General features: G+C 49.0%; 2 protein-coding genes across 3 annotated transcripts; one reads left to right on the top strand and one right to left on the bottom strand.

Annotated features, from left to right (window-relative positions):
• Positions 1–303: 303 nt before the first annotated feature.
• Positions 304–3944, top strand: Sowaha (sosondowah ankyrin repeat domain family member A). The gene has a single exon (XM_005335768.5). The coding sequence runs from the start codon at positions 739–741 to the stop codon at positions 2434–2436; it is 1698 nt and encodes a 565-aa protein (XP_005335825.2). The 5' UTR covers positions 304–738; the 3' UTR covers positions 2437–3944.
• Positions 3945–8996: 5052 nt separating this feature from the next.
• On the bottom strand, positions 8997–22394 carry Shroom1 (shroom family member 1). 2 transcript variants are annotated; one of them, XM_078050754.1, is made up of 8 exons: positions 22270–22394; positions 11717–12705; positions 11577–11632; positions 11161–11430; positions 10411–10950; positions 10192–10324; positions 9812–10084; positions 8997–9663 (listed from the first exon to the last, which is right to left on the bottom strand). In XM_078050754.1, the coding sequence occupies exons 2-8, from the start codon at positions 12668–12670 to the stop codon at positions 9331–9333; spliced, it is 2559 nt and encodes an 852-aa protein (XP_077906880.1). In that variant the 5' UTR covers positions 12671–12705; positions 22270–22394; the 3' UTR covers positions 8997–9330. The 2 variants fall into 2 exon arrangements, with proteins under 2 accessions (XP_077906880.1, XP_005335822.2); XM_005335765.5 differs by lacking the exon at positions 22270–22394 and adding an exon at positions 17034–17193.
• Between the last annotated feature and the right edge of the window lie 921 nt (positions 22395–23315).

Below are 23315 nucleotides of genomic sequence, written 5' to 3'. Positions count from 1 at the left end.
AAAAAATTTATTTTGTCTTGCTTGAGAATGCTGCTTTTGAAAGCACCTCTTTTAAACCTCAAGTCACGTACACTGCCAGGTACAGAATTGTTTTTGCTGTAAATTCCAAGAAGCCGTTCCTGTGTGAAATGCATTAGAAAATTGGGAAGATATTGATGGTTTTTTCAAAAAATATATTGCTTTTTTTTAATGGTAGTTAAATTGCTTAAAGGAAATTATATCCATGCCTCACCAATCAACCTCGGCATCCTTGGGGAACACGCCCACCTAGCAACCGGGAGCGGAGCTGAAGCGCTTGCTCGGCCTTTAATTCCGGGTTTGGGGTGGGGGGGACGGTGGAGAATTTCCGCTCCCCCATTCCCTCCGCGGCGCCAGTGGCAGCTGTCACCTGTAAGGCGAGCACCGCGCACGGGGCATGGAGCCCGGTGCCCATTGGACAGAATATAAAGACAGAAATCCAGCCCCGAGGCTGGGGGCCCGGCGGGGCGCTGGCGGGGGCCCCTCGCCGCGGCCCCCTGTGCCCTCGGCCGGGAGGCAGCCTGGCCCCACGGCGCAGGCGTGACCGAGCTCCTTCTTCGGGGACCATCACCAGGTGAGCCAGCCGCGGCGGACTTCACTCCCGGAAACCCGGATCCCGCGTGTCCCGGGAAGCGCCGCGGCGTCCACCTGCCCCGCAGCGGGGACCCGGGACCCGGGGGAGGCGGCTGCCGCACTTTCCCTCCGCGGCTGGGCCGGACCATGGCGCTGGCCGCTGCCGCTGCCGCTGCGGCCGCCGCTGCCGGGGTGAGCCAGGCGGCAGTGCTGGGCTTCCTGCAGGAGCGCGGCGGGAAGGTGCGCAACTCGGAGCTGCTGAGCCGCTTCAAGCCGCTGCTGGATGCCGGCGACCCGCGCGGCCGCGCAGCCCGCAGGGACCGCTTCAAGCAATTCGTCAACGACGTGGCGGTGGTGAAGGAGCTGGACGGCGTCAAGTTCGTGGTGCTGAGGAAGAAGCCTCGGCCCTCAGAGGGACCAGAGCCCCTGGCCCCCTGCATCCCTGGGGCACTGACCCCGCCGTCGAAGGCCACTTCCGTCTCGCTAGGGGAAAACTCTGGCCCAGGAGCTGCGCTCTCGGCCTCCGTGCAGCCGTCCATAGAATCACCGGAGGACCCGGCCCCGCCATCAGAGCTCCAGGACGCCCCCGGGGATCCGGCCCCTGAACCCACCCAGCCCACTGGGGTGCCATTGTTAGGCTCGGCCCAGCACCCCGAGGATCCCGCGGACCCCCGGGTTCCAGCCTTTGAGCTAGCTCTGTCCTCAGAGGGCTCCTCCGCGGAAGTGGCCTCGCCGGTTAGCATGCCGTCGGAGGAAACCTCTCCCGGCGCAGACCTGGAACCTGGACCCAGGACCGCGAAAGGGCCGCCGCCACCCGCTCCGCGCGCGCTGCCGCCGAAGCCCTGCATGCTGCCCGTACGCTGCGTCCTGGGCCCCGCCACGCTCCGGGTCCGAGCAGAGGAGCAAGGCCTGCGCCGGCAGCTGTCGGAGGAGCCCAGCCCTCGGAGCTCCCCGCTGCTCCTGAGGCGGCTCTCAGTTGAGGAGTCGGGCCTGGGCCTCCACTTGGGCCCCGGTCGTTCCCCGCACCTAAGGCGCCTGTCGCGCAGTGGCCCGCGTCTGCTGAGCCCCGACACCGAGGAGATGCCCACCGCACAGCCGCCGTCCGCCGTGCCCCTGGAGCCTACTGAGCACGAGTGGCTAGTGCGGACGGCCACTGGCCGCTGGACCCACCAGCTTCACGGGCTGCTGCTGCGGGACCGCGGCCTAGCTGCCAAGCGCGACTTTATATCTGGCTTCACCGCCCTACATTGGGCGGCCAAGAGCGGCGACCGTGAGATGGCGCTGCAGCTGGTGGAGGTCGCGCGTCGTGGTGGCGCGCCAATCGACGTGAACGCGCGCTCGCATGGCGGCTACACACCGCTGCACCTAGCCGCTCTGCACGGCCACGAGGACGCCGCCGTGCTGTTGGTGGTGCGTCTGGGTGCTCAAGTGCATGTCCGTGACCACAGCGGACGTCGAGCCTACCAGTATCTGCGTCCTGGCTCCTCTTATGCGGTGCGACGACTGCTTGGTGACCCAGGCCTGCGAGGAGCAACCGAGCCAGATGCTACCAGTGGTGGAAGTGGTAGCCTTGCTACCCGGCATCCAGTGCAAGTGGCCGCCACGATCCTCAGTTCCACCACCAGCGCGTTTCTGGGTGTCCTGGCCGACGACCTGATGCTCCAGGACCTGGCCCGTGGCTTGAAGAAGTCGAGCTCTTTCAGCAAGTTCTTGGGCGCCTCGCCCATGGCTCCGCGTAAAAAGACAAAGATCCGTGGTGGCCTGCCAGCCTTCTCAGAAGTCTCTCGTCGACCTGCACCGGGGCCTTTAGCTGGTTTGGTGCCCAGTCTGCCCCCGGCAACCTGAAGATCCATGGGGCTATGGCCTGGTTGGTCTACCTGGGCTCGCCTCATAGTCTAAGTCTGCCCAAGAATGGGGCTCAACACTTGTTTCCAACTTTGTCCACTGCAGCCTGTTTTATCCTTATGGGCCTGCACTTCCAGCCTCTGTTTGAAACCTGATCTGTCTGATTGAGATCTCAGTGAAAGGCTCCTATGAAGAAACCAGCCTTCAGTCCTGAACTCTGGAGGAGACTTAAAATTTAGGATCAAAGGTTAAGGGGCAGCAGCTGGTCTGGCCCCTGAATGAGCTAACCAGATGCCTCTGAGTCTACACACTCCCAAGCCAGAACTAGAGCAAGGGTCTCTTTGAATGTTCAAAGATGTTGGGTTATTTGTCAACTTTAAGATATGTAGTGGTTTTGTAATTTGATGCTTTTATTCTGTTTTTAAATTGAAATGAGGTAAAGCAACTTTCATAATAACCTTTTAAAACTATATTTTTCCATTTTTAGGCAAAGAGCTCAGACATTTTCAATCTTTTGCTAAATATTTTGGAATTCCATTTTAAAACAAATAGAATGCTCAAGATCTAAAGGAAATTAGTCCCAACCAAGAAAACTCTTAAAAGTTCATCTACCTCATTTTAGTCAATCATGATTCTGGGGAGTCTTGAGCACAGAATAACTATTGTGACCCATATGAATGTAACTAATTGCAGTTGTACTGTGAATGCTAAATATTAAGAAACAAGTGCATCTTGGGAGTAAACATGATTTAACAAAGATAGAAAAGAGACATTTTGGGAATACTTATGGTGAAATGTAAATGTATGTTTGGCACTCACAGGTGGCTATTCTGATTTGGCATGAATATTTAGTTTTCTTAAATTGTGATCTCTTTGTGAATTATGCCTTAGTGCCACATTTCTGAATCTGTGATTTTCACACCTTGCTAAACCTTTCAGTGCAGTGGGTGAATATTCAAAGGAAAAAAAGTTATAACATCATACCAGAAAAACAACTGATTAAATAGTAATTGATGCAATTAAGGAGTAACTCTTTTACTTGAAAATCCTGAATAAGCAAAAAGTATGTGAATCTATTTTTTAAAAAAAAATTGAAAGTAGACAATTTATTCTAAAATAACATGTAGAAGAATCTTTGCTCAGTGACATTGAACTGAGAACTTAATTTCTCTGGACCTTTGTTTCTATCTGTAAATTGAGAAGGCTTGTAGATATCGCCAAGATTTCCCAGGTTTGGCACAGGATAATTATAATGGTACATTTTCTATTTCAAAGATGTCAAATCTATTTGCTCAGTCAACTTTTTTATGTCATATCGTGATAATGGTCTGCTTTTGCAAATTATGTTTGCATGTCATTAGTTATATCAAATGATTTTTGTGGCAGAGAGTAGTAGGGCTTTCCCTCTTCTTCAGTATATATCATGAGGCCTTTGAAGTTATTTAAGGCAAATCATTCATGGAATGTTTTGATTTAAGCAACAAAATAAACAGACAGCATTTTATTCACGTTTTTGTGAGATATACTTCCCTTAAACATTATTCAGCTTTTGCTACTGTGTTTTTATTTTCTTTTTACCTACTTTTTTCTTTTCCACCCTCATTCTTCTACTTCTTTCAAGCATTCTATTACTGAAAGAATTTGGATTTCTCTCCAAACTAAGAGTCAACCACACATAGTTACAGTAGCCAAGAGCTGTGGATAAATACAGGCCCTGATCTGACCCTTCATTACCTTCCTTGTGTGGAACTCTAACTAGTCTGCATAAATTATTTTAAAAGGCAAATTAAATATTCTGCCTCTTAAGAAAAAAATGTGGGAGGCAATAATTATAGCAATTTTAGTAGCTGAAGATCTAAAAGAATGAAATATTAGAGATTTTCTATGATAAAGAAGATATTTGATTGAGACAGGATAACAGATCACAGACACAGATATCACTTGCCTTGAGAGACAAAAGCTAAACTAACACTAATAATTAAATAGTTTATTACATACTTACATCAGAAAAGTGTTATTTGAATGGCCAAAGGAATCCCTGTGTTTCTAAAGAGTGTCCAAGCAAAATAAAACATTTGGCAAGAGTTAAGGATTGGTAAACCTAAAACTCAGGTGTTAGAAAACCACTGTTATTTTATTTCAGACCAGGACATTCTGAAATTATAAAGTAAGACAGTAGAAAATATATATATATAGAGAGAGAGAAAGAGATTTCAAGAACCATATATTCATATATTTAATAATTTTTTAAAAAGAACTATATATTGCCCAGCAATAGGCTCTCCTCTAGAAGGGCATTCCCAAAAATGAACTGTTAAGGCTATTTAGGTGGTAAAATTGTCACAGAGAGGATAATGACTCCTTTTAATGGGAGAGAAGTTAATCGTTGATATCGAGGTGCATGAGTCATATCCATAACAAACTTTCTAATAAATTTTTACATTTCCCATATGGAGATTAAGGTATTCTTGAGCAAGTCTCATTCACCTAATGGAGATCTAGGGTAGGGATAATACATACAACGTAAGCCATGTACATTAAGCAAGTGCCAGGCACAACTCTAAATATTTAACCAAACCTTATAAGGAATATAATTAATATCTTGATTGTAAAATGAGGGAACTGAAACTTTTAGTAACTTGTTAGGGCCTCACAGCTAGTAATGACAGAGTTGGGGTGGCATCCCTGTGTTCTTTTCCATTACCCTGTCTAGAAGCAAGGTGGTTTCAGCCCCTTACTCACTTAGGGACCTTGAGCAAATCACCCAATTCTCCAAGCTCACATCTCCTTCCTCTGTGGGACTTATGATGCAGTACCTATTCTAATGGGCTGTGGGGAGGGAGGAACTTATGGAATAAGTAAGGCTTTTCCTGAATTCCATTGCCAACTGGAGATATTACAAGGGTACTGAGTTGGTTCCACAGTGTACATGCCTACATTCCAAAACTATATAGCACTGGTTTATGGATTTACTCTAATATGATCACCATTTTTTTTTACCATGTCAGCATTTGCATACATAAATTAATTCACTGAACTAGGAAAAAACATATTCCCACAAAAAGGAAATTATCCTGTTCTGTATATAATATCACTTTAGTTAAAATAGAAGCCTCAGGGCTGGGGTTGTAGCTCAGTGGTAGAGTGCTTGCCTAGCACATGTGAAGCACTGGGTTGATCCTCAGCACCACATATAAGTAAAAGTTAAAAACATAGAAACAATTGTCTTTCTTAGCCCATACTGCTCTAGCAACCAACCTATGACACCTAAACTATTGCCCAGGATGGAGGGGGGGTGAAACCCCTGAACACAGGGTTATAAGTCTAGACCCACCCAGGATCCATATTCCCCCCCCCCATTTTTTACTTTTACCTGAAGAAACTCTGTGACCATTGAAAATGGTTTCATAAATAGATTCTCTATGGCTCTGCAGAGAGCCTTTTGCCTTGAACTGGCCTAACTCCTCTGCACTTGACTCTAGGAAGCCTGGGTAGCTGGATGTGTGCCTACCTGCAAGAGGAGAGAAGGGAGAAAGAAATGCAGACCTCTCCCACATAGGAAAAAAATTCCTGCTACTGGGAAGTGCGTGTTCATTTAAATATCAAAGACAACAGACAAGTGATTTTTGTGACCTTTGAAGAGCAGCAAGGCTAAAACAGTAACACTACGGGGCCTGGGGGAGGATTTCTTCATAGCAAGTACCCCTCTGCCTCCCCACGTCCCCAAATTCCCCTTTCACCTCTTCTCTTTAAAGTCCTCAACTACATTTGACCTAAATTTGCTCTTCAGCTTCTGATTTACATCTGAATGAATAGCACGGCAATTTGTTCCAGAGAGGATCCCTGAGGTTTACGCCAGTCGCTCAGGGAGGTACTTTGTGTGCCGAGCAGGATGTTCAAGACAGATTGCTCACTGGTTTGGAGCACCGCGGAACACTGCTTCCCCATTCTGCTTCCAATTTACAGTCTGAAGGTAAAAAGTACACTAATTAAATCCTTATTAGGAGGAGCAGCGGGGGCGGTGCGAGGCGAGCAGGGGAGGCGGCCGCGGGGCTGCCTGTTGCCGGGCAACCACTCCAGCAGAAGCCGAAGCTCCTTCAAGGCCCCAGGGCACCGTCTCAGGCAGCCAGGGGTGGGAAGCGACCAGGAGTCACGGACGCGGGCGGCTAAAGCGTGGGGCGGCAGAAACCCCAATTGCATCTCTTTTTTGCAACACTCTTTTCCACTCTGGGAATCTGCTCAAGGCCTATTGTAATACCGATGCTCAGGATCAACACCCCCGGCTTTCCTCCCCTGCACTTCTCATTAGCCAAGCACTTTCCAGCAGAGACCTTGTGGCAAAGGAGAGTGAGCCAGCCTTTCCCTGCTTAGCTAGCCAGAATTTCCTTCTGACAGAAGCAAAGGCTCAGCTCCAGTTTTCAGGCCCATTAGGGCCACTGCTCTGCAGGACATGACAAAGTCCTAGTGGCTTGACCAGAGTTTGCTAGCTGGAGAGGCTGAGGGTGATAACGGTGGGGGGTAGCTTTCACCTTAAAGAGAACAGTGCCCTCTGCTGGCAGTGTCCTGGAGGGTCAATTCACCGGACTTCAGGTCCCCCAAAAGTCTTGAGGTCTGTGTTGGCAATACAGAACATCTCTGAACAACTCATTCTTGCTCTCTGAAGGAATAACAGCATGGAAGTGAGGAAAATCGGCAGGAAGGACAGGCAAGACAGAAGGACCAGAGCAGAAAGAGTGGCCCTACTCTTGAGCTAGCAGGATTGAGCACAGAAGCTTCATATTCCCCCATGGAAAGACCAGCACAGAACTAAAGTTCAGTTTCATCGAAAGATGGCAGATGCCCCTACCTCCATACCCATGCGCTCAATGCCTGACCCAGGCTGGAAGTGCTTTGTCTGAAACATACAATTCCCATTGGCCTAATAGACAACAGCGCTTAAATGTGTTTCTAAGAATACCATAATGGGAGAATGCAATGGAGAACTGTGCAGGACAAAAAGGAAGAAATTAGTAGCTTCCGTCTATAATGCAGACTTGCTCAGCTGAGGACCTTGGAACTGAGACCCCGCCCACAGTGTTCAAAGGAGAGAAGCAAAGCATAATGTTAGAACCCGCAATGGCCTCAGCAGGAGCTCCATATGTTTTTTATAAGGAGGTACAATGTGAGCATTGTTCTGTGCTCAATAGCACGACTGTTATAACTAATGCTTTTGGTATGAATACAACCATTTAAAATTCCCAACCAGTTGCACTTAGTGACAATGCACATCAGAAAACAAGCTCAGAAGCAGAGATTTCTCACTTTAGGGTCAGTAGGCTTTAAATACACACTCATGCCTTTTAATGTGCCCAACTTCCAAAAATATCCTTAACCTTTGCAGAATAATATTCTTGTCTCTGGTGTTTGCAGCTATAATACTGAAATATTTTCACATGCACAATTGCAAACCTGATTCTATGTACATAGAGCTGATGCACAACTGATGGGGACTTTGTTCTATGTTTCATACCACCTCAGCCCACCCCCAGATAATTCTCTTTGGTGTACAACTGCAGCTGCCTTTCCAGGTGCTCTGTCCCTGCATGGAGGGTCTCCAGATCCCACTCCTTCCTTTCAGTTTCTATCCTCAACTACCCTCACTGCCCTGGCTAACTCAGTGGGGGCCTCTGAAAAAGAACTGAATAAGCTCAGTTTTGTTTATTGAGGTGGAGTCTCACTATGTTGCCCAAACTAGTCTTGAATTCATGGTCTCAAGCAAATATTCTCATTTCAGCCTCCCAAATGCTGGTTCTAAAGATGTGGACCATGGTGCCCAGCTCCAAGTTTTGAACTGGAAGAGGAAAATTGTTTCTGAGTCTTGGGATGAATGTTCCCAAATATCCAAGTGTACTGGGCATTTGTAAAGGATTTTAGGCAGCAAAGATCTTTACCCATGTTCAATTTGGGGAAATTCCCTCTTCCTTGAATCTTAAAAGGAGATAGTACTCCAACTTCCATACTGAAGTTGAGAGGGTCTGCTTAAAACCAGCTAAGGAGACCTGGACTCAGCTGATCAGACCTAGGCTTTCGTGATAGTGATGCAGTCAACATAATAGCTAATTACTGTAATGGCAGTGGTATTTAGAGCCCGTTGTCTACCTGGTCCTTTTTACTTTCAATCCTGGTTATCCAGTCTTCCTAGACATTGCCAGACCTGATATTCTGCCAAGTCCCTCTTCTGCTCTGGTCAGCCAGGACTGGGGCTTGTAGGTATTAGGATTGAACCCAGGGCCTTGAGCCTTAAGCATGCTAAGCAAGCACTCTACCACTGAGCTACCACCTCAGCCCTTTTTAAACCTTCATCTTGAGACACAAATTGTCCGACTGGCCTTGAACTGTGATTTTCCTGCCTCATCCTACTGAGTTGCTGGGATTATAGGGGTGGGCCTACTCCACTCCCTGGTGGCTGCATTTATAAACAAGACCCCTTCCTTTTCCTCTTCTTTCCATTTGTGTGCAGGATGGATACACATGCGCGTGTGCGCGCACGCCCGCACACACACACACACACACACACACACTTCTATTAGAAACTTTTATTGAAAAAATAAGGCCATTTTGAATCTCAAGTAGAAGTGCTCCTCAGACTTGTCTCCTCTTTCTCCAACCAGTACTAACAAAGCCCCTCTTTCATCATAAAAATGGGCGATACTGCCATTTTTAAGGTTCTTAAGTTAATCCCTAAATAACCCACCAGACATGGGTAAGGTCACATGAGAATACCAGGAAGGAGTAGCCTGGGAAAACAACCAGCCTGGGTCTTCTCTGGCTTCCTCAAGGGAAAGCACCCAATAAGCCAGCATGGCCCCAGTTGTGTGGGTGAGGTGGGGCAGTGCCCCATCCTGCCACCTGTAACTAGATAGAGGGAGGAAGGAAGGGTGGTTTATCCTGAGGGCAGGTCTCTGGGGGCCAGGACGGCCTGGGAGAGATGGGATGAAAGCCAAGGTTGCTCCCAAGGGCGTCTAGTTGGTTCTGAAAGAGCCGGACATGTTCCTCCAGGCAGCGCTGCTGGGTCAGAAGGGTGGCCTTGCCCACCAGCAGCTCACTGTAGGAGCACAACTCCTCTGCAGACAGTGCCCTGGCCAGCACCTCGCGCAGGGCCCGCTCACGCCGAGCCACATGCTCCTTCAGCTCCTTGGCATCTTCCTGCTGCCGTTGCAGAAGCCCAAGTCGCTGCAACAGAGAGTCCTAGAGCCACAGGGAGAGAATGCTGTGACAGCAGTGAGGCACCGCTGATCCCTGGATGGTTTCAGCCAGAGACAAAAATAGAACCCTGAGAATCCTGAGCCCCTGGTGCCTCCCCGCCCAATTCTCCCCCAGCCTGAACCCCCTTTACCCGCTCATCAGGGTCACCATCTGAGCCCATCCGGGCTAAGGCATGGTGCACACGGGCCAGGCGACTGCCGAGTAGCAGCAGGAGGCCAAGGACGCGCTCCAGGTCGGCCAAGAACCGGCTGAACCGCTCCAGTTCCCGGGGTGCACAGGCCTGGCTCACTGCGGATTCCAGAGCCACCCGGCGTCTGGTCCATTCTTGGGCAGCATCTTGCAGCCGCTCCTCCTGGATGTGAAGGTCCTGCAGCATCTCTTGGAGAAGGCCGACTAGCTCCACCTACAGGGAGGGGTTGGGTACTCAAGGCCAGGGCTGGGCCTCTGTATTCCCAGCCCAGACACTGGACTCTTGCCCCACCCAGCGTCCACCAACTTCTCCACACTCACTTTCTTAGCCTGGACGCTGTTGTTTGATGTTTGGGCATTAAGACAGTCAGGCATAGGACAGGAGGGAGAGTTTTCAGGCCTTGTCATCTCCTGAGAAGTTGGCAGGAGCTGGGTAAAGTTGAATTGATAGGACCTGGGGACAAAGTTAGAATTCCCTGGGTTGTCCTGTCCCAGACTGTGGAAGCTTAGAATCCTGAGCCCCTGGTGCCTCTCACTCACCCTGGCTCAGAAGTACCAGGACCCTCTTCTCCAGCTTCACCACAGCCTGGCTTCATTGCAGCCCAGACTTCTGCTAAAGGAATCAGCCCATCCAGCAGGCCCAGGGGTGGCTCTGGGCATGGCTGGGAGGTAAGAGTGTCACTTAGAGAGGGATCTAGTCTGGCCAGCTCCTGAACCAGCTCCTCAAGACGTTGACATGGCCATGTTGGCTTGGAACCAGGCTGTCCAGTACCCCAGGCCAGGGACGTATGGTGAGGGGACCCTAGTTTATCATTGCCTGAAGGTCCCAGGGCATCAACTGCAGGGTGGTCAGTGGTAAGCAGTCCACTGGTATCAATGATTGAGATGTCACCATTTGCAGTCCCAAGGGGGATATAGCTTGTGGGCCTGCAGATACCCACAGAACCATTCATCTCCTGCCAGCAGTCATCTGCCCCTGCAGTCCCCAGACATTCATGCAGGGTGCACTCTGGGGGGACTGAAGCCTGGCCAGTCCTTTGGCCCAAGCCAGTTCCACATTGCTGGTCAGAGGCATGGACACTGGAAACAGAAAAGATACCGAATCAAAAAAAAAAAAATCTCTGACTGAGGCCAGAGTGATCTTCGAGGGATGCCTTCCCCCACCCCCACCCCAACTACCTGGCCTTCCAGGATCCAGCTAGGAGAAGATTCCCTGCCCCTCTAGCATTTCTAGAGGTTTATGTGTGAGGGAGAGTGTCTCACTCTGCTTGGAAGCAAGAAGGAATTCACCTGATTGGAAATTCCTGGGGGATATGGGAGTCTGGAAGTGATCTCACTCCAACATGCAGGGTTTCTTCCAGGAACACTTCATCATCAGGAAGGGAGGGAAGGAGGGCATATGGAGACTCCATGCAGATCTCTGAGACCTCCTGCTCACACTTGGCAGGGCTGCTCTGGGGGTCCTCTGCAGGATGCACCAATGCAGCTTCCTTCTGAGTCAAGAATCTGGAGGCAGGGATCCCACACTGACCACAGTGACCAGGAAGGAAAGTCTTCGTGCTGCACCAAGGAAACAGAAAAGTGTGCAGTTTGCAAGACAGAAGACTCAAAATGAGGGTTGGTTGGAGGGGCTCGCAGGGTCCTTTCTTAAGCAAGAGCTGTGAAAGCAGCCTCCCACAACTTCCAGAGTGGTCCATGTGTCTCACCTGGAAAGTTTGGTCTGAAACAGCGGTCTGGGGTTTTCTGCTGCTTGGGAAACAGCCTGGAAAGGTGAGCAGTTGGCTGAAATGTGGCCATCTGCCACATGCTCCCCTCCACCACAAGCCTGCATCCTCTATCTCCATACCTGGACAGGGGCCACGGCCCCTCCTGGACCTTTCCAGGGGCCCAAGACCTCTCCTGACGGGCTCTGACTCCGACTGGCAGGCCTACAGGCATTGCCGAGCTTCGTGGACCCGGAGTTCAGCTCCGCTGTGCTTTGGGGTTGGGCCTCAGCCTGCACCCAACACTGCAACCCTTTGACCTCAGCCTGCAACTCCTGGGGCTCAGGACTGCCGAGGCCAGAGCTGGAGCAGGCCAAGCTCAAGCACTCCCCCGCCAGCCCACCAACCCGACCCATGCAATCCAACTTTCCTGGCTCTGAGAAGCACCATTTCCCCTGCTGATTGGCGAGGTGCCCCGGACCAGTGGATCCTGTCCCTGGAGCCCCGGAGTGCGTGGGTCCTACCTCCCCGCCCGGGTGGCTAAGCGAGGCGGAGCGCAGGTGCGCAGTGGGGGGCCGCGCGGGGACAGCTGGCCGCAGGCGGGTGGGCAGGCTCATGCGGAGCTCCTTGCGCTGGAAGGATGTCTCCCGCAGCACTCGCCGCTGCGCGCCCTGCAATCGCTGGCGGTAGGCCGCCCAGGAAGCTGGCGGGCTGGGTGGCTCGGCTGCCTGCACCCCGGCCTCAGCCTCTGCAGCCAGCGCGTATAGCAGCGGGGTTGCCTGTCTGCTGAGTGGCCCCGAGGTTCCCTGGACCTCTGGGGGCCATGGCTCACAGCACGCAGCAACAGCTGGCCTCGGCCGCTGCGTGGTGGGAGGATCGGCATCAGGGGGAGCTGGGGCTGGGCCGCCCCAAACCACGCGCACGTATTCCCAGTCGAGGTAAGGGTGGAGATCCGCGCGAGGCGACGGCGTGCGTGCTTCAGGGGCCGAGAAAGAACCATAGGCCGAGTCAGCGCGAGTGGACAGCCGCCGTAAGTCTAGGCTTGGTGTGGATGAGGCCGGGGAGGCGCTGTCGTCCCTGGGACCCAGGGCTTCCATGGCTGTGCAGAAGGAGCAGGCTGGTTCCGTGGATCCTAGAAAAACATGTGGGGTGGTGTTCCAAGTAAAAGCTAGGACTGACTGCTGGCCCTTCACCACGGAGAGCCTCTGCTCAGGGAAAGCGATTGGCACTTAGTCCATTCCCTGCTAGGACTCCCAGTGGAGGCCTCTACCCTGCCACCTCCTGCAGCGCTGATAACATACTTGTGCACCAACCCCCACCTATTCCACCCAGGCTGCTTCCTAGCCACTTCGTTAGCTTCTCCATGTGATCTCTGCTGGATAAAACAATGCTGAAAATGTTCTCAGATCACAGAGGGCAGGGGCAACATCACAGCCTCTCTCCCTGCTTCTGTGCATATTCTTATATTCTGGGTCTTCATATAAATATTCATCTTGATCCTCACCACTATCTGGATTTTACAGATAAGGACCTTGAGGTTCTGAGGGGAAATGATTTGTCCAAGGGCACACAGTTGGTAAGTGGCAGATCCCTGGCTGAAATCTGGGCATGCCTCCAAACTCACTGCAACCAGAATCCATTTCCTAGAGGCAAACCCTACTGAAAACCAGTTTATCATGTCCTTTCCAAACCCAACAAAGCTCAAACTTCACATGGGAAATACTGCCTCCCCACAAACTACTGGCAGATTCCAGAATATACTATTTCTGAGATACTGACTTTTGTCTGAGAATGACTAACTGACTCCCACCCCTTGCCCTGATTTTCTTGCTTCCTCTAATTGACTAAGCTTAGAGGTCTCTTTGTATTTTGTGATGCCCACAGTCCTGAGTTTCCACAGCGTTCACCATCCTGCAATATAATTATTAGCTTACCATTCCCTTCCCCATTCCCACCCCTGAGCTTCCTGAGGACAGGCCTTGCCCTTATTCATCAGTGCCTGACACAGTGCCTAGCATGCAGTCAATGTTAAATAAATATTTATTGAATGGCAGGGGAAGGAACAGATTTTCAGGGAAAAGATGTAGGGGTGGCCTTGGTTGAAAAGAAGAGGGCTTTTTGGCTTTTGCCCACCCTTCTTGCCTTTCTGACAGTCTTTTCTGGAGAAGGAACAGAATAGGTGAGGCGCTTGTCACTATTAGACCCTGAACAGCCAGGTTACTTATCTATTATTAGAAACAAACAGAGTGGGTAGACACAGTAGGAGTGGCTGGAAATCATACCTCCCCAGTGCTGGGAGAGGGAGCAAAGGGAAGAGGTGGATGTGTGTGCCTGCATCAGGGTGACTTTTTTGTTGGTTTGGTTTGTTGGTTGGTTGGTACAGGGGATTGAACCCAGGGGCACTTAACTACTGAGTAATATCTCCTGCATGTTTTTATATTTTACTTTGAGATAGGGTCCAGCTAAGTTACTTAGGGCCTTGCTAAGTTGCTAAGGCTGGCTTTGAACTTTCGATCCTCCTGCCTCAGCCTCCCGAGTCACTGGGATTATAGGTGTGCACCCCTGTGCTACTATCAAGTAGCTTTGAGGCTTGGCAACCTGGGGCTCCCAATAACCTAGGAGGGGAGCTTATCTTTCCTAAGATGCTTGGTGGAGAGTATAGAAAAATTTTGGTGATCCACAACTGGGGTGGAATAGAAAAGCAGGCTTATTTGAGCATCCCAGAAACTATTTGTAATTCAGAGTCACCTTCCACCCACCATCTTGAGACCCAGGATACTACAGATTGCTGGTGAGGACAGGTAGTGGGGTTAGTGGTGGGAGGATATGGGAGAGAATGTTGCAACATCCCTAGTGAGGGCTTTCAGCAGACCTGGAGCTCACAACATCTGATGTCATCTGCCTGGGGGCATCTCCGTGACCATTAACCACAGCCCTGCAGATTGGTCCACATACTCTGGTTTGGGAACATGTTTTGCAAAATGTTTCTACTCTCTAAACAAGAATCTACTCTTTAGAGTAGAGCTTCTAGGAAAACAATTGCCTCCTCTAGGAAGTCTACTCTTGACCTCAAACACCAGCTCTCTCTCTTCACAGTCCTTCTAAGCCCAGTTCGTGGGCTAGCTCATGCCACCCATTCCTGCCTATGTTGGCTGCAAAAGGCAGGGGTGACCAAATATAAAGATACTTTCTCAAAAGAGGTCATGAAAATCACCAGGTGTGGTGACACCTTTAATCCTGGCTGCTCAGGAGGCTGAGGCAGGAGGATTTTAAGTTTGAGGTCAGAGTGCTGGCCTACTTTAATGAGGCTGGGGGTGCAATAGGGGTGGCTGAGACAGGAGTATCACAAGTTTGAAGTCAGCCTCAGCAAATTAGTGAGATCCTGCCTCAAAATTAAAAAAAAAAAAAAAGTGTGTGTGTGGGGAGACTGAAGATGTATCTCAGTGGTAAAGTACCCCTGGACTAAATCCCAAGTAACCTCCCTTTACCCTCCCCCTAAAAAATGACTGGGGGTGTAGTTCAGTGATCCTGGGTTCAATCCCTAATATGGAAAAAGAGGTCATGAAAATATATCTTTTTTGAAGTTTCTGTGTAAACAAAAGATTCTGAATTCATCAGATAAAAAGAATTGGAATGGATGATAAAACATGTGTATACTTGTCTGTTTCTTATGGATCCTAACTTGTCTCGAGGATGTTTTTGCATTGATGGCCCCAGTAGGTTAATGTCTGCACAAGATGTTCACATCAGCCCTTTTGCAGAACCAGCTATATCATCACAGCCCAGCTGCTTTGGTGTGTGTTTGGGACCTTCAGCATAGGAGCAAGGAGTTTCACACTCATCTGGTTGCATACAAGAAGCCTCTTACAGTCCAGCCAGTCCCTGTAGCTGGACAGGGAAGCCATATCCTAGAAGTCCCTGCCTCAGCATTAGTGTCATTTGTGGGCTGGGCAGCACAGACTGTGCCTCTTGCTGAACTGAAGCCCAGAGGCTTCATTTTACCAAGCCCCACTAGAGCAAGGGGAGAGCATGAAATCCCTGCTAGGAAACCACCAGATAAGGGCCTGGGAGTAGGGAAACATTCCATAAGAACATTCCATTCATCTAAATGAAGGAGCAAGAGAGGAAGAGAAGACAAACATGGGTTCAGGGTTCAGAGCCAGAGGTCTGGGGGATGGAGGTGCCAGTCTGGAAGGAGGAAACTAGGGTTGAAGACTGGCCAAGGGGTCCAGTGCTCATTTAGTCTGGGGTCTGTAGGCCTTTCCATGTCTGTGGCAAGTCTGGCCACAGTTGGAATGTGGGTCTGGAGCTCTGCAAAGAGGGTAGGACAGACAAACCTAGGATTTTACAGGATGTTGGAGAAATCGATGAAGACAGTTTCCTGTGGATAAAAATCACACCAAAGCAATGGGAGTAAATATAGGTAAACTCACCAGAGAGGTACAAGAGAACCCCAAATGCAACAAATCATCAGAATTAAATCCTCCCTTTATCAAAGGCCACTTCCCATCTGATCTGTCTGTGATACGTTTCCCAAGCCACCCTTTTGTGTTGGTATTCCTTCAGGATGGGACTCAATGTGGGGACGCTGGGTGCATAACAATCTCCCTGCCAGACGGGGTTCTGAGGTTCTGGACTATGTCTTGAATCCCAGCATCCCAGCTAGGTCTGACTGGCTGGGAGTTCTGGCAAGTTCTGTGGCTCTCCCAGCCTCATCATGCAGACAGAACACCCCACGCAGTATCTGCACTGCTGATTTTCAGACTCAGTGGTCTCTGCAGCCCAATCATAGAGTCTCCAGAAACCCTAGCTCCCCTCTTTGAGCAGGAAATGCAGGATGCTGGTAACACTTGGGGAAGGGCGGCTGTGGCTGTGGATGGACCACATAGCAGCTGCTTCAAGATCTGGGACATGTGAGACAGCAGAGAGGCGCAGGCTCTGGCGACCGCAGAGGGCGGCAGAGTCACGCCGAGCCACGCCGAGCCGCGGGAGAGCGGATGGCCGTCGACCAGAGCATTTCTCTTTTCCTGTGGGGTTCACAGTCTGCGAAGTAGGGCTCAGATCGCGGACAGCGGGACGGCAAGTTCTGGAGCAGGAGGGACCCGTTTCTCCAGCTGCTCCGCAACCGTAAAGCAGCAACAGGGGGTTGCAGAGTAAGTCTCCACGGTGTGTTTTGGTCACACACAGCGCCCCCAAGAGCTCCTCCAGCTGGGTGGGTCTGTCCCCTCCCAGACCCTGGCAAAAGGTAAAGGTGCGCAGGGGCCTGACTCCACTCGAGTAACCAGACTGGACTCCCAGTAGGACCCCTTCCGTCAGATCGACACACCGGCTGTTCCCAACCCTGCAGCCACCACCGCTGCCGCCACCGCCCCTCTTAAACTCCCCAGCCTCCTCCTTGCTGGAAGGAGACCCAAGGATCCCGCCACCCTCCCCTCCCTACTCCCGGGCCCCGCCGCTTACTTGAGGCTCCAGCCTGAGACTCTCTCCTGGGCGCCCGCGGCCGCGCGGTGACATCAGAGCCCTGGCTCGCGCTCCCCGACCCCACCTCCAAGCTCTGGCCACAGCCACAGGGGAGGCGCCACCTCCGGCCAAGAGGGGCGGGAGCGAGGAGTCGGGCGGGCGAGCGCTGCCCCCGGAGCCACCGCCCCTTCCCAGTGTCTGCTAGTCAGCCTAGTCCAGGGCCAAAAATGTGGACAATTTGTTCCCCCACCGTGCTCAGGCCTCTGGCCCCAGGCCAGAGGACCGGGAGCGTAAGTAAGGTAAAGGGCGACCTCAGCAACAGCCGCCCATTTTTAGTGCGACTGGCCAGACAAACCATAAGCATCCCACAGTCCCTACTGTGAGAAGGTCCAGGATGGGCTCCAAGGGGCCGGGGGAGCACCCCAGCCTTTCCTCTCAAACTCTGAGGAGAAAATGTGCCCAAAACTCGTGGCTCCTTCCTGTTCCTCTGTATGGTTCAGATGGCAACAGCACCCCTTAACAACTCTCTTCCAGACCCGCATTTCCAGGACTCTTCAAGCTTATTGACTCCCATGGTGTGTCTACTATTCTTGTCACCTTTGCATTTCACCCACTACCCAGCAGAGTCTAGGCCCTCCTGCTACTTGAGGGTGGTAGGAAACCTGAAGACTGTGTGTCCACCCCAGCTTCCCTAAGTGGGTCTTTGTGTGCTAGACATATGCACACCACCTAAGGCTCTCAAGGTCTTGACCTCTGGAGCATCCTCCATACTCCAAAGAATGCCCTGCCTTTATCTGACGCTATGCTTTTCTTGCTACTTCCTCTCCTCCCCTGCCCCATCTTACCAAAACTCTATCCTATGAATATTCACTCTGCCAAGAACTGGGCCTTTCCTTTAGAGTGCCCTTTGCTGAAATCCTTCAGCTCCCAGGTCTTTCTGCTGCCCTCATGTCCCACAGGATAAGCATGCCGGAGGCTGGGACCATGTCCTCCCATCCTGGCAATGCTGGCAGATAAAGATATGTTTGTGTTGATAAGCAGGACCCAGAACTCAAGCTAAAAGTGAAGGCTGCTATTTCCTGGGGCACTGAGATCCTGAGGAACTCTGACTTCCTAGATCTTCTGGTGGGTGCAGGTAGCAGGCACCTGGACCTAGCTTCTTAGAGTGATGCTCTACCAGCCCTGCTCCTTCAAACTCCCATCTGGACTTGGGGGTCAACTTCAACAGGAGCTGTCTCTAAGACAGAAACTCAGAACCCCTTGGCTTTGAGAACTGTCCCTTTTGAAATTCTTGCTCCTTTAGGGCAAGTTTGTTCACTTTTAAATTTGCACTGAATTCACCACACTTGTCCAAAGATAGGACTTTACAGGAAGGATCTTCAAGAATGAAGTACAAGGAGAATTAAACTCATCATCTCTTTGGGGGGCTCTGGATAGGCAAGACCTCTGAGGTTGGGTGAGGGCTAGCTGTCCTGGGATGGAAGCTTTGAGATCAACAGTTCCTGGGAAGGAATGCTGGGCTGTCACATTCCTAGTGAGTACACGTATATCACCTTTTCCCTACAGAGACTGGGTGAAATCCCAGCCTGTTTGTTTTGATCACAATAACTCAACTTTTCTCCCCCAGCCTGGCTCATTCCAGGCCTGGGACCATGTGTTAGCTTTTTGTCACTGTGGCAAAAATACCTGACATAAACAATATAGAAGAGGAAAACTTTATTTTGACTCATAGTTTCACAGGTTAGATCCTATCTCTCAGTAGTCCATTAAGCTCCTATGGATATACAGATGAGGTCAGAACCCTCATGATCCAATCATTGCCTAAAAGCCCCATTTCTGAAACTTGCAGCATTAGGGACCATGGTTTCAACATGAGACTTTGGGGGGCATTCCAGATCTAAACCATAACAGACCATTTCATTCCTCTGCTCTGATCTGTCCTCATTCACGTTACCCACACATCTTGGATAAAAGAGGATAAATAAGATGGATGGATATGGATTTCTCTCCTCTTCTGCCAAGTCCAGAGGACCAAACTTTGCTATTTCCTGGGACCAAGAGGAAATTATCCCTTAAGGTTCATTTTAGTCCCGAGAGCAGAAACTGGACCCCAACAGCATAAACCAGAGAGTATAACAACCTCCTCAGGCCATGAATGGCCAGATTGTCCCTTTTGTGTTTATACCCTACAAAGGGAAGAGATAGTCTCCTAGACTCCTAAAATCCCCCCTCCTAGAAGCGCCCTACTGTTTAATCCAAATTTCCTGGATCTCCAATTGTTAAGAGGTCACCTGGTCAGCATTTTAAATGAAAGAACAATTCATTTCAGAGCTCTGAGCCCAAGGCTATGCAGGGAGGCTGCACGCTGGACTTGGCACTGAATTAGGTGACACCATGCCCTGTGCATGTGGGATGAATGCTGACTGTTGGCCCTGGAGAGAGAGAATAATGCCCCAACATTCCCCTGGAAAACCTTTCTGACCTTAGCTAGTGGATCTTATCAGTTACTCAGAGGAGACTTTGCTCCAAAACCTCAGTTTTGGTATATCCAGCATCCATTGTTGTCCATGCATTATATTTTGGGAACATTGCCAGGGCTGCAAACATACACACACACACACACACACACACACAGTAGTTAGGAGTTCAAGGAAAGCATCAAGAGAAGTAGAAACAAAACAATAACAAATAAAATAGCAAGTTACTTTTGACTTTTCTGGCAGATCAATTAGCAAGACAAAAGGGGAATGTGTCCATTAACTGGGCAACACCAAAGGAATTTTGGGACAAAGAACAACTGATGGCAGCTTCCTGGAAGTGTCAAAGATGGATTTATAGACAGACTCATTCCCAACTTTGATTTTTCGCAATAAAACAGGGACAAAAACATGTTCTGCAATTCAGTATATCCCAGGATAGGAAAACCAGTGTAGTAAGAAAGCAAGTTCCAAAGTCTAGCAGACCTAAATTTGGATGCCAGTAACTGTGTAACCCTGGAAATATCCCAACAACCTTCCTGAAGCTCCATTTTTTCATTTGTAAAACAGGGATACTACTACATAGCTTCCAGGGAAAGATCAAATGAGATCTGATCTTATGTATTCAGTGCCGGATTCATAGGAGACTGTTGGCAAGTGGTATCAGTTATCATTTCTGATTCCTCATTTGTGTTTGTCCTGTGAGAAACACAATCACAACTCAATTCCAGTCCTGATATTATTTCTCAGTGTTGGTTTATATACCAGGGTCCCCCATGGGAGACCTTTGCTCACTGATCCCCTCCTGGGGCTGTGGTGGACATCCGAACACCTTCTTTTTCAGGGGATCCCATACTGTGTACATCTTGGGGAGATAGAGCCCTTTTCTCCTACTTTGAAAGCCAGTCCAGCCACAGTGTTGGTCTGAGACCTAGACTTAACCAATTGATGTTCCTGCCAGAAGCTGGGACTCACACGAGAGACATAGCAACACAGGGACAGGTAAGAAACAATTAAGAGTTTGGGGGGTGATGACAGTGGTCATCCTAATCAGTTTCCTGCTCTTACTGCACAGCCTTCTTTGGTTCTGTTTCATAGGCTGATTCTGTAGCCTTCCAGTCAATTCTCTGAGCCACTGACCTTCTAATACATTTGTGAATGGGTCAGGCAGAGGTGGTTGCTATTGCTTGAAACTAGGAAGTTTCTAATGCAGAACCAAGATACTGTGTAAGGCTGCCATGCCTGTGTTAGGCAGGGACAAAATCTATCCATATCTGGGTATTCAGAGTCACTCTTTCCTTGGGAGAAGCAATTACCAGGCAAATGGGCTAGAGAGATCTCCCATAGCTACCTTGGGTTCAGTCTCTGCCCTTTGATGTGGCTGGAAACCCTCTTAAAAGTCTTAATCTCAAAACTAGCAACTCAGGAAACAGGATACAGCATCACAGGAGAAACAACCCAGGCAAGTTCCTGGTTCAAAGTCATAAACATTTGCTATAAAAATGAAAACAAGATTTCCCTTGATAAACATAAAATCAAAGGCAAGAAAATGTGGAGATTGGTTGCTTTTTTCTATTCCTGTTCTAGTAATGGTTGACCTAGATTATGTTCTTACCAACATGAACCAGAACACTGAGCTGATGTCAGGCAGGGTAGACCTGTCTAGATACCCAGAGATATCTCATAGTTACCCCTTCCAAGGGGCTGGTCATGGGCTGAAGTTTCCTTTTTTCTTTCCTCCCCTATGAACAATTGTCCCTGGCAAGGACACATCATGCTGCTTTGAGCCAAGTCACCTCCAGGGAAGCCTTCCTCAAGATACCCAAGGAGAGCTCACTGTTCCCTGCTCTACCTAATACCACATAGTGAAATATATAGCCATTTAGCTGCATATACCTGTAATCCCAGCAGCCTTGGAGGCTGAGGCAAGAGCATCGCAAGTTCAAGGCCAGCCTCAGCAACTGAGCAAGGCCCTAAGCAATTCAGCGGGACCCTGTCTCTAAATAAAATATAAAAAAGAGGTGAGATGTGGCTCAGAAGTTAAGTGCCCCTGGGTTTACCCCCATATAAAAAAGAAAGAAAGAAAGAAAAGAAAATAGATGGTCATTTAGTTTTCTGTCTGCTCCATTAAATATAGAGCAAGCACTTTAAAGGGCAAGACCTTGCCTGATAGTACCCAGCTCAGAAGTAACATCAGTGCTTGTTGAATGAATGCAAGGGGGAGACCAACCCCATGTGAACAACTATGTCTTTCCTCCATTCTATGAATTCACAGACATTAGCAATATTGCAGGGGTGCCCTTAGCCTTTAAGACTTGGGGATTAGCATGTGCATATGCGTGGGTATGAACATGTGTCTTTTTGTGTGTGTGTGGGGGGGGACAGAAAGAGAGAAAGGTACGTGAAGGAAAGTCCATACAAACAGCATTTCAGGCACCAAGTAGAAGTAAATGGATTGAACAAAAGCACTTATATAATCAGTAAGTGCCTTTGTACTAACTGGCCCAAACTTAAAGTGAGAAGCAGAAGACACATGTCCTAGGAGCCAGAAAGGAAATCAGAGCATCCTTCCTTCCACTGAGAGCTACTGCTAGGTACCCTCAGTACCCTGGCATCAGCCACCCATGGAAGGCCCAGTGGCTCATCGTCAGCCCTCATTGGAGGAACAAACTTTTAAAGCAATGTTTGATCCTTCAGGTCTCCACAGTTCCTGTTCCACTGCCTCCTTGTGTTGGTTTTAACATAAAGATGGGACTTACCACCCCTGAAGAAGCTGCTTTCTTTTCAGAACAGATTGCTCGGCTCACTCTTTCAGACACAGCAATGAGAGGTCTAGGGAGCCACTGTCGTGAACAGAAGCAAGGATTTTTTCAAGAGAGTTCATTTGTATTTCCAAATCCTCTTCATTGGTTTTGAGATTGGATTAATAACCTTTATTCCAGATGGCAGTAGGTCCTAGTTCACAGTTATTCTGTGAACAAGGGCTCTTTTCAAAAACTTGGTAAAGTAGGGGAGGGAAAGAGGAAGTACTGAGGACTAAATTGGAGCAAATTATATTCCATGCTTCTATAATTATGTCAAAATGAACCCCAATATTGTGTGTAACTGTAACACGCTAATAAAAAATCATTTAAAAAAATCCCTATAGCGACAAATGCAATTTGTTTTTAACAAAATAACTTTCAAATTAAATACAGCTTGTTTCCCAACAATTTATATCCATATGTGGTTTTCCAAGTTTTGCAGATTGTGAAATTCTTTTTGAAATAGTATCTATCATTTGTCCAGCATTTGAATGTGCAAAAATTTGACCATACTAGAACTGACAGAAAAATACAATATTGGGAGAGTTATTAAACACTGAGAATCTGAAAACAAAAATAATTAAATAAAGCCAAAGTGAAACCCTCTGGTATTCTAGATCAGTGAGTGCTTTATCTAAATTTGATTCACCTTAACAGCTGAATAGTTTACAGTTCAACAAAAGATGAATTTTTCAATTGTTAGAAATAAGGTAAGAATTTTAATTTGTCCAAAGAAACATACAAATGGCTAAAAACACATGAAAAGATGCTGAACATTAAGCAAAAATCAAATCCATCATGATATACTACTTCATACCCACTAACACGGCTAATCAAAAAGTAAGGTAGAAATGGGAGCCCTCCTGCTCTGCTGGTGGGAATGAAAAATGGCACCAGAGATTTGAAAAAATGGGTTGTCAGTTTATCAAAAGATTAAACATGGAGTTACCATCCGACTTAGCAATTCCACTTCTCAGTATTCCAAGAGAACTGAAAACAGA

Source organism: Ictidomys tridecemlineatus, chromosome 1, assembly GCF_052094955.1.
Source record: "Ictidomys tridecemlineatus isolate mIctTri1 chromosome 1, mIctTri1.hap1, whole genome shotgun sequence".
NCBI lineage: Eukaryota > Metazoa > Chordata > Mammalia > Rodentia > Sciuridae > Ictidomys > Ictidomys tridecemlineatus.
The sequence above is the reverse complement of the archived record's forward strand: the minus strand, read 5'-3'. Positions and strand labels throughout refer to the sequence as shown.

Bases quoted from the DNA above. Each gene is read 5' to 3' on its own strand.
- Sowaha (XM_005335768.5), top strand. From the start codon at position 739: ATGGCGCTGGCCGCTGCCGCTGCCGCTGCGGCCGCCGCTGCCGGGGTG.
- Shroom1 (XM_078050754.1), bottom strand. From the start codon at position 12,670: ATGGAAGCCCTGGGTCCCAGGGACGACAGCGCCTCCCCGGCCTCATCC. The intron at 11,633-11,716 runs GTATGGAGATAG...TCACCTTTCCAG, and splicing joins GGGCCGTGGCCCCTGTCCAG to GCTGTTTCCCAAGCAGCAGA. The intron at 10,951-11,160 runs GTGAATTCCTTC...TTCTGTTTCCAG, and splicing joins CCCCAGGAATTTCCAATCAG to TGTCCATGCCTCTGACCAGC.